At 55.3% G+C, this 10,834-nt stretch overlaps 1 protein-coding gene across 5 annotated transcripts in view; it reads right to left on the reverse strand.

The window, feature by feature from the left end:
* The window catches only part of RAPGEF1 (Rap guanine nucleotide exchange factor 1), a 135,724-nt gene extending 131,878 nt beyond the window's left edge, over positions 1-3,846 (reverse strand). For 3 of the 5 annotated variants that reach the window (XM_081803812.1, XM_081803811.1, XM_081803810.1), the window contains exon 1: positions 3,682-3,846. In XM_081803812.1, the coding sequence (XP_081659938.1) occupies positions 3,682-3,742 (61 nt within the window). In that variant the 5' untranslated portion in view covers positions 3,743-3,846. The remainder of the gene's footprint in view (positions 1-3,681) is intronic. The other 2 variants (XM_081803814.1, XM_081803813.1) reach the window with 1 other exon arrangement.
* Between the last annotated feature and the right edge of the window lie 6,988 nt (positions 3,847-10,834).

Raw genomic sequence — 10,834 nt, forward strand, 5'->3', positions numbered from 1 at the left:
GTGTGAAATTTGAAAGAAATTTAAAATTGATCAAAATACACTGACCGCTGATCTACAAGGACTCTTTCCTCGGCCGAAAAAGTCTACTGCCTCATGTGACAGGACTTGAATTTTTCCTCTGTTCTGACAAAATATGTAACGACAGAAAGTTATTGTGAATGAAGTCAGCAAGCAATCTTCTTTTTAATAAAAGCCTCTTCACACATTTGAAACACATACATTTGAGTCAGAGACCCCAAAGTTATTCTGTTCCTCAGGTGGTGCACGGGTCAGAATGCCACCACATCAGGCCCAGTGACAGCTCGGGGTCACGGGGAGCCTACAGAACTGGCCAGGGGCTCGGTGAGTGATAAAACTCCTAGACGGATGGGCCTGCTGGGAACACAGACCAGGGAAATCGAATTTAAAAAACAAACAACAACAACAAAAACCTGCATAATTTACATCTTCGTGATGTCTATTTTGATCGTCTGCCCCAGTTAGAAGGCGGTAAGGCTCAGGAGGCAGTGATCTTTGTTGTATTCCAAGGACCAGAACAGGTCCAGGCCCTGAGGAGATGCTGGATAAACTATTTGACGAAGGAATGAATGCACGAAGGAGCAAGAGAGATTCTGATGAGCACGGTGAGGAGAACTGAAGCCACCTTCTTCCCCATCCCTCCGCTGTGCCCCGCTAACTCGACTTACCCTCCGAGTCTCACCTTGAATCTCAATTCCTCACAGGGCTGGCTCCCTGACTCCACCCCCACCGTAAGTCTGATGGGACCCCTCCTAAGTTCCCCAGGGCTCCCCACACTGCGAGAGCCGGTGCCTGGGCTACACTATGATGTCTGCTGAGTTCAACGCTACATCCCCAGGGCCTGGTGCGGAGCCTGACAGAGCTGGTGCAAAATCAGTGCTGAGCGGAGGGACTGAGGAATGAATCAATGAAGGAATGGGGCGAAGATTTCAAAGTCCAGTGGCAAAGCAAACAAACACAAATGGTTTCTCCAAGGAAGGGGATGCAGACTCAAATGTCAGCAGCGCAAGTGGGAAACAGGAATCAGAACCGAGGCCGGCAGCGGGAGTGGTGGGGCCCCCGCCCACGGAGCGTTGTAGGAACCCACGTTCACTGGTTCCTCCGAAGTGGCCTTGGAGCACCTACGCCCATCTCCTGCCAGTGTGGTCTTTCAAAACAGGTCCCTCTTAGCTCCTAGGGAAGAGCCTCTTCTCTTTGCTAGGCCTACCCACAAGCTCACCCCAGGGAGCTCCCTGATCCATCAGCCTTGACCCTAGCCTTCTTCCTGGGTCCTCCAATTTCAACCCTCCTCCACCAAGCCTCACTGGACGGGCCCCCACCAGCCAGCAAGTTGACCCTCCGCCACTGTCTGGAACCCAAACTGTCTCGATCCTGCATGGGGCCTGGAGCAGAGATGACCAGGGACAGCATGAACTGAGGGTTGCCTTTCTGTGTCCCCTCGTAGGCTCTCAGAGGAAGGCAGTGTGCAAGACCCCTCCCACAGCCAGGCACTGATGAATGAATAAGTAAGTACACTGAAGAGCAGCAGGACAGACTCAAGATCTCCCCCAGAGGCTGACAGTGATTGCGTGCTGGGTACCAGGGTCTAAAACTTACCAGCCTGTTCACTTGCTAACCCAAGGACCTTTCCTTTGAATGAAACACTCTGCTGGTGACTTAAGAGGAGGAGGTCCGTTCAGAAAACTCCAACAGAAATCTCGTGGAAACGCAAAGGGAAGTCCAACTACAATGATCAGCAGGAACCACCAAGAAGATGTACCCTTCATTCCGGGAGTGTCCTAATCTCCCCTGATGACGGTGTGTGAATCACAGCCAAAGGCCTTATACCGCGAGGATGGACTTCTTGCTCGCTCCACATGAAGCGCCAGCTGCTCTTGCCAACCTCAGAGCTTGCCTGCTTAGCTGCCTCTCACCCAAAGCGTTTGCCTCCGGAGTTTCCCACAGCCCCTGGTCAGCCCCTTCTAGTCTGCCCTCTCCGTCTCCACTCCACCCGGGGACCCCCTACCCTCTCCTTGGAGCCTAGCACAAAGGGCCTCCCCCACTGCCTCGTCGATGAAGCCCCCCGTTCCTGTGCCCAGGCCCGGCTCTTCCAGCCTCAGACAAGCCTCTCTGAAGCAGGCACTTGCTGGCGTTTGCATCTGCTGCAGCCCCCAGCAGGAGGAGGTGCCCAGAGAAGGCCAAGGGAGAACCCATGCTGAAGTGAACGGGCCTCAGGCCTCCCTGCTCGAGGTAACACAGAACACAAAGACTCATCTCATCGGAGCCGTCTGAGCTGTGGGACGCAGCTCACCGGATGACAGGTGCTTTTCAGCTCGCTTTTTACTTTGCCACAACTTTCACGTTTTTGACAAGGAACGTATCTTTATAATCAAAGAAAACCCCCATTAACGTTATATGTAAAATAAATAATCCAACTTCCCCCACAGTACTGTGCGGATATGCTATTCACGGAGTTTCTGAGAAATGCTGTCCAAGTTAACCCAAGATATTTCTGGGCTGGCACGTGGGCAGAGAAGCAGCTCGTGGTCACCGGGCATGGCTCTGACTGAAAAACTGAGAAAAATACCCAAGAAACAGCCCTGAAACCCAGGGCCCTCCCCTGAGGAATGGAGCCAGGCTCCCAGTCCCTCGGCCTGCTGCCTTCCCGCTGGGTGGCCTAAAGGAACTCACTGCCCGGCTGGAGCCTGTAGAACCAGGATCAACTCCTCTCTTACGGAGAACCTGCAAGGATTTACCAAGCAACACATGGGAGGTGCTCAGCACAGCGGCCGGATATATAGAAAAGCCTCAATAAAGGCAACGGAAAATTTCCTTCCTGTGCTTCAAGCACAGGCTGCAAGTCCCCTCCGCCTTCTGAGTCCACTCCTGAGGCCCCTCTCAGAAGAGTATCCTGGTTCCACCTGGGAGGCCGAGCAACTTCCAAAATCCACGCCACCTGCCCCCCCTGCAACCCCTAAAAGCCTGCCTTGCACATGTCGGCCGCCAAGCTAAGCTGGCACCCAGGCTATGACAACCAACGGTGCCCCCCTGCACAGGAGCCCTGGCCTGCCCGCCCATCTCACCTGGGCCCCAGGGAGTCGCCCCGCAGGGTGCCGCCGGCTACAGACGCCCGGGGCCCCGCCGGAGGCATCAGCCCTAACGGAGTCTGCGGGGACTCCATTCCCAGCACTGGCTTTCAAAGCCCGGTAATCAGAAAGCTGCTCTCCGAGATGTCTAGGAACACAAAGAGATGAGGTTATCCTCGCCCCCAAAGCCCAGGCTCCCCGGGGCCCTGCTGCCAGAGCTCGGCTCGACGCCGGAGGGGAAAGCGAGCGAGCCCCGAAGGCGCCCAGACACATCCTGCCCGCTTCCTCCGCAGCCAGCCAAGTGGCTACTTCTGGTTCCATTTACAGTCGGGGCGCAGCACGAGTGACACCTTGTAGGGCTCCGCTCCGTCCACCGCGCACTGCAGCCTCGCGGCCGGGCTCCTGTCCGCCGCCCGCGCCCGCCGCTCCGCGGGACCGAGCCCGCGGCCCCGCCGCCCCGCCGGCCCCGGAGCGCGAGCAGGCCGGCGCGCCGAGGCGGCCCTTGCGGGCCGGCGGGGCCCCGGGCCTGGGCGGCGGCTCGCCCCTGCCGCCCGCGCGTCCGCAGGCCCGCCCCGCCCGCGGTCCGCGCCGCGCTCACCTGCTTTCTCGAGCTTGCCGGACATTTCCGGGCTGCGCCGGAGGCCGAGGCCGCCGCTCATGGGGCCCGGGCCCGGCCGCTGCAGGGCCACAGGCCGGCGCGGCCGCCGCTCGCCTCGGCCCTGGCTCGCCGCGCCTCAGACCCGCGCGGGCATGGCGGGCTCCGCGGGCCGCGGCCTGTGCGCTCGGCCAGCGGCGCTCCCGCCCGCCCGCCCGGGGCCGCCGCTCCCGCCGCCAGCCGCCGCCGCTCCGCCTCCTCCGCTGCCGCCGCCGCCGCCGCCGCCGCCGCCGCCGCTTCCCCGGGCCCCGCGAGCCGGCCGCAGCGCCGCGCCGCTGCTCCTGCTGCTCCTGCTGCTGCTGCTGCTGCTGCTGCTGCCGCCGCCGCCGCCGCCGCCGCCCGCCTCGGCCGCCTCGGCCGCGGCCAGAGCGCCACCTGCCGGGCGCCCGCCACGCCGCCGCGAGCCCAGCGCCCCCTGCCGGCCCGGAGCCGGCCGGGGCCCACCCCCGGTCTGGGACGCAGCGCCCCCTGCCGGTCCGGAGTCTCCACGCCAGGGCGAGGGGCCGACCCGCACCAGCGCCCTGCCAGCCACGCAGCCTGCACCGCCACCGGACTCGACTCCACTCCACACCGAGGCCTGAGACTGACCCCAACAAGGAGTCAGTGGCCCCTGCCCGCAGGACCTGACCTTCTCACCGGAGGCACAGCGCTCCCTGCCGAGCCAGAGTGTCCAAGCCGGGGCCTGGGACTAACACCCCTGCCCCCATCATGTGGGACTCAGAGTCCTCTGTAGGCCAGAATCTCCTCACCGGAGCCTGGGAATGACGCCCCCAACCAGGTCTCAGCACCCTCTCAGCACCTGACCCTCCTACCAGAGATACAGCATTCCCTGCTGGCCTGGAATCTCCAAGTCAGGGTGGGGGACTGACATCCCCAACCCAGAGTGCAGTGTCCTCCCTTGCCCAGAGCCTGGCACGCCCCCCTGACACACTGCCCCTTTCCAAACTCTAGCCCCCATGCCAGGACCTATGATTGACCCCACCCGGGATTCAGAGCCCCATGCTGGCGCACAGTCCCTGCCAAGTCATAAGACCAATCCCCACCCCCCCACCCTCGCCATCCCCTGGGTCTCAGCAGCTCACCTGGCCAGGCCTAGGCTTGACCCACTCCAGACTCAGTGCTCCCTGCCATCCCAGGAGCTCCAGGCCTTGGACTGACCTTACTTTCCCTGCTCTCCCCCATCTGACACTCAGCACAGCCTGAGGGCAGGAGCCACCTGGCCAGGTCTGGGCCTGACACGGCCTAGGGCTCAGTGTCCCCAAAGGCTCAGAGTCTCCATCCATGCCAAGGCTTGGGCCCAAACCATTAGGATAAGTGACCCCTGCCTGCCCTACCCATTTGATCCCCAGATAGGGACTTCTGATGCATCATCCAGTCTGGAGCTCAGGTGTGGACATTTTTTCTCGTGGTGATTTTAAATTAAGTAAAAGTCATTGATTCAAGAATCAGGGATCCTAGTAGGGCTAGGCATTGTGTTGGGTGCTCTGTGTCCTATGAAAATGTGCATGATCGATTCTTTCCTCCAAAGAATTCAAACTTGGGGAGTCAAAGTTAAATCATATAATGCAGTATACATCTTAGTAACAAATGTTAGTAATACATTGGATCTTCACAGGTGGGACAATCTCCTTCCCCTAGCTCACTGTCCGTGGCCCGAGGTGGAACACAAAGAAGGAACACAACACCACCTCAGTTAGTTTTCCCTCCTGTTTCCCCTGGTATAGGTAAATTAAATAATCTGGTGATGGGGACAGGATTTGGAAGAGGTGCAGGGAGAAGGAGGGGGTGACTGACGTTGTAAGAGATTCCTATTTCCATCTCCCTGCATACTCTGGTGGGCTTACTGATTCTGTCACTGAAGGCAGCCATGTTTCTAGAGTTGTCAGTTTTGGCCTTCGGGGGGTCAAAGGCGAAGCCAAAGACTGACAAATTCATTTCTCTGTTCGAGCTGATGAATGGCTGCTCTGAGCCAGAGTGGCCCCGCTCAGCTCTCTTGGTTGCATCGCCAGGCAAAACTGGCCCTTGGCCCCACACCCAACTCCCGACACTCCCAGAGCCGCCCCAATCCTTCTAGGCTTCTGCGCTGAGACGGGCCAGGATTTCAGGCCCCAAATCCTAGGTGCAAAGTAGAAAACTAGACTGAATAAATAAGTAGGCCCGGTCAGGAGTTCATGAGAGTAAAACCAAATCTATTTAATAAATCATGACATATGCAATGGCAAGGGGGATTTTTAAAACAATAGATTACTTTACGAATGGACCTTACTTAATAAAGGTTATTAATTAATTAATTAATAAAGGTGTGTAGCTATGACAGAAGACACACAGGGTCATGAAGCAAACAAATTCCCGAAGCCCAGTTCTTCCCACCTGGGGGCCTTCTCTCACGCTGCCCTTCCTGTCTGCCGCGTTCTTTCTCCTCCTCTTCGCCTGGCTGCTTCCTAGTCATCTTTCACTTCTCCATCTGTCACTTCCACGGGGACTGCTTTTTGCCACTCCCAGCAGGGCCAGCTCCCTACACTGGTGAGGATGCTTGATTCCAGGATTGGAAACCCAGCTCAGCTTGGTTGGAGCAAAAGGGAGTTTGCTGGACGTCAGAGCTAGCAAAGCAGGGAAACAGGCAGGACCCCCACAGCTACCTCTAGGCTCTGAGACCACGGCATCACGCCTCTGGGTTGGCTCTCTTCCCCGGTGGGGTGGTCTCTCTCCACACAGTGGCCGAGTTGGGCACCCACAGACTCATTAGCCTAGCCTGGGTCACACGTCCATCCTGGGCCAGTGACTGCAGGGGAGGGGGTAGAATATGGAAATTAGCCAGGCCCGGGAACAGCCCCAAGTGCAATAAAGCTCCAACTGGATGCTGTAGACCCAGCATCTGGGAGAGGGGGGAGGATGGGTGCTCCAAGCAATACTGTGGGGGAAACACGCTGATGGGGCAAAGCCCGCAGGTGACCATCTCCCCGTCTCAGATGGCTGAGAGGCTTGTGGCACCTCATGTTTCTCTTCCACACCCTGTGCCTCCCTGGAGTTCTCTAGTTTCTTAGATCTGCTTAATGTCTGTCTCCTTCAGGGCTCATTAGTACCCACAGGATTTTAATTCATGGAGGTGACTCGATGCCACTGGAAGAATGTATTCCTTGTGTTTCCCGAGAGAAGGGGCATAGCACCCCAGGCAGGGCCGCGTGGGGCAGCCGGGTGGTCAGGGGGCAGAAGCAGCGGGGGGCGGTTGGGGGGGGAGCTTAGGCCAGAGCCTTTATTGGGCTTTCTTCAGGAAAGGCAAGGCAGGGTCGAGTGAACAGTTTAGGGTTGACTTGTGCGAAAAATCCCAGTGGGCTCTGGGAAATGGGGGTGGTCTCCAGCTGCCTGCCCCTGGGATGATTCAGGGCAGGGGAAAATCCTGGCTGGGTGTGTGAGAGGTGCAGAAAGGCGTGCTCCCTTTCCCACCCCTGAGAACTGACCAGCCCTGGGAGGGTAGTCTCTCCCAGGCCAGCAGATTTTTGAGATGTCAAAACATAAGACAAAGAAAATGAAAAACGTTGCTGGTACAGGGACCATATGTGGCTCATTTGCTGCAGCACCATCTCCAGCAGAGAGAAGGAGCTGGGCCAGCCTGGGCATGAGCGCCACAGGGCCTTCTCCCAACATTCCGGGAGGGACAAGCCAGATGACCACTGTGCAGCTCTTCGGCTCCGCCGTGGGAGGGACGGCCAGGCAGGTGGCCAGGAGGCTGCCCGAGAGCCTCGCAGAGGCGGAGCCCTTTCTGAAAGGGTCACTTTCTTGTCTTGGCAATTGCAGACTACCTTCGGCCACTGGGACAACAGGAATTCAGTGAGGCTGAGGCAGAAAATAGGCAAGTGGGGTGGCTCCAGGGCTCAGCTTGGATGGTTGGCAATCAGCTCAGAGGTGCCGAGGACGGAGATGATCGCTTCACTGCATCTTGACTGCAGGTCAGGGGAAGAGGTGGAGCGCAGGACAGGAGAGTGATGGTAGCAAGGGCTGTTTGGTCACACGTTACAGATACCAATTTAATCATGGCTTGGCAAACAGAGGAATTTACTGAAAAGCACAGAAGGGGGGTCTCATGGGTGGAAATGACGGGCAGGAAGTGCCCTACATCCTCAGCCCCTGAACTGCTCCCCTAGTCACTCATCCACACCACCCCCAACCCTCATCCCTTCCTCTCCCTCCTCAGCCCGCGGACCAGACCTGGCTCCAGTCAGGGGCCCACCCCAGGTCCAGTCAGGATGGCCAGGCTGGTGGGCTTCCACAGTACAAACACCTGCTAGGGTCTATCTTTGTGGGTCCAGTTCTCTGTCTTCTACGATGATTATTAACCCCCCCTCGGCTGAGTGGGTCACACAAAGACCCATTTCTAGTAAGTCGTCAGCCTGCTCCAACTCTTGTTTTCACCACTGTGCTACAACCTCCCTAACCCAGCTTACCCGTATGTGCCCAACAGCATTTCACGTGGTGCTCTGTCTTTGTTCAGTCCCCTCCCATCCCATGCCATACCATGCCATACCGTCCTTCCCATCCTATCTGATGCCATGTCATCCCACCCCATGCCATCCCATGCCATGCCACCCTATCCCATGCCATGCCATCTATCACATCCCATGCCATACCATCCTTCCCATCCCATCCGATGCCATCCCATGCCATCTATCCCATCCCTTTTCATCCCATCCGATGCCATGTCATCCCATCCCATGCCATGCCATGCCATCCTTGTAGAGTGTATGTCCTCAATGCACTGGGCCTCATGAGGAAAACAAAGATGAACAAGACTGGGGCTCTGGTCTTTAGGAGCTTCAAGGGAGTTGGGGGTCTCTCAGGTCCCAGCCAGCTCTCCCGTGAGACTGACTACGAAGAATGTTCCAGCAGGCAGTGCCCACCATGCTGTCTGGGTGTGGGAGTATTCATGTCAATTTGGAGCTCTAGGAAAGTTCAAAAGGAGGAGACAAATACTTCAGTGACTTTAAAAGCATCAGTGATTTTGTTTTCCTTGAGATTTTCTCATTATTTGTTCATGTGAGCATGAGGGCCCCACGTTCCCTCATGCCCCAGGCCTGCAAATAGTTTAATCCTGATCTGGTGCCAGAGCTCAGGGAACTGGGGAAATGTCCACAGACATCCTCAAAAAGGTGGGGACAGATGCCCGATCATCACTCCACAATCTAAACGGGGCATCTCCCAGGTTGACCCCCGGCAGAGCAGGTAACAGATTGGCTTTGTGGTACCTTTGGCCTTTTCTCTCACCCGCGGGGATTCGGGCCAGTTAACAGAATTCTTGCTCTGAGTGCTCAAAAGCTGGTATGAAACGGATGAATTTCTCTAAGGACACATAAGGTAACCACAGCCTTGAGAATCAGGTTAAAATGAGACGGTTGAGCCCACAGCTGAAGCCTGCCAGGGTGAGGTCTGGTGGCTGTCATTTCCTTAGACAATCTGGTAAATGTTACAGATGGCCTGTTGAACGAGGAAATTGTGTAAGAAATGTAGTAAACGGTTACTAGCAAAGAGCCCAGGCACACGCACGCGGGCACGCACACACTCACATGCATCTCTCCTGCCCCCTAGTGAACATTTAGAATTCTACACTCTATTGCCTTAAAGTCATTAAAAAAAAAAAAAGCAATGTACTATCATTTTACGAGTCTTTAAATGTTATCACAGAAAATTATGTGTCATCATTTAAAAAATAACAGAGACAGGGGCGCCTGGGTGGCTCAGTCGTTAAGCGTCTGCCTTCGGCTCAGGTCATGATCCCAGGGTCCTGGGATCGAGCCCCACATCGGGCTCCCTGCTCCGCGGGAAGCCTGCTTCTCCCTCTCCCACTCCCCCTGCTTGTGTTCCCTCTCTTGCTGTGTCTCTGTCTGTCAAATAAATAAATAAAATCTTAAAAAAAAATAACAGAGACAAATAAAATAAAAGCAGAAGTCTCCCTTTCACTCAGGAGAGGTAACAGTTTTCATGTATATTCTTCCAGACTTGTCCCTTTTAAAAATACATCCACGCACACATTTGTGGTTTTTTACGCGAATGGGGTTACATGGTACATCTCAGTGTGCGTGACAGGGGCTAGCTAAATGCTCGCCGGGCCCATTTGCTGGGCTCACAGTCCCATGAGCTCTCCCAGCCTCCCGTTCAGGTAGGGGTAGCCTCATGTCCAAGCTCCAGACAATGGAATAATATATCTCCACTGCCATGCCCGGCCCATAAAAATCTCCCACACCCGATCCTCCGCTCTTTCTTCTCTTTCTGCTGTGATGATATGTTGATAATGAAATGGCTGCCTGCTGCACGGTGTTGCCCCTGCCCATGGACCTGCGTAGGATTGTAGGATTGTGACAAGAGCCAGAGTTAAAGCTGAACTGAATGTGCCCTAGCAGTGAGCCTACCCTGTGCCATGCAGTCCATGACTTGCATTTTTCATTAAATTATATACATACAGATATGCTGAACGCCTTTCATGCCAATACATATGAATCTATCAGATACTTTTCCACACCCAGCATGGAGCCCAACGTGGGGCTTGAGCTCACGACCCTGAGATCATGACCTGAGCTGAAATCAAGAGTCAGAAGCCTAACTTACTGAGCCACCCAGGCGCCCCCCACTCAATCTGATACTTTTTAACAGTTGTATAACATTCAATTTTATGGATGTATCAAAACGTATTTAATCATTCCCTTCTTGATGGGCACTTATGTTATTTCCAATTTTTAAAACTTATAAGCTGTAATAAATATCAAGGCTGGTATTTCTTGTGTGCATTCATGCCAGCATTTCTGGAGGGCAGGCTCTTATTTCCTATCATTTTTGATAAGGACCCAGAAACACAACAACCTGGGCAGTGGAGAAAGATCTGGAAAAATTATATTTGGTTATGGCATGCATTTGGAGCGGTAATAGAGTATTGTTTAAGATCTTTGGAGAAAGAAAGAACCAGGTCCAAGTTCTGGTCCTGCTACTTGCTAAGCAACCTTATACAAGTCACTTAACCTCTCTAGACCTCAGTTTACTCATCTGTGGAATGGGGGTAACACTAGTGCCTGCCTTATATTGATGTTGCCATCTGTAAAATGGGGATGAT

The sequence above is a fragment of the Leptonychotes weddellii genome, chromosome 14 (genome assembly GCF_054177405.1).
Source record: "Leptonychotes weddellii isolate Sample4059 chromosome 14, ASM5417740v2, whole genome shotgun sequence".
NCBI classification, from domain to species: Eukaryota; Metazoa; Chordata; class Mammalia; order Carnivora; family Phocidae; genus Leptonychotes; species Leptonychotes weddellii.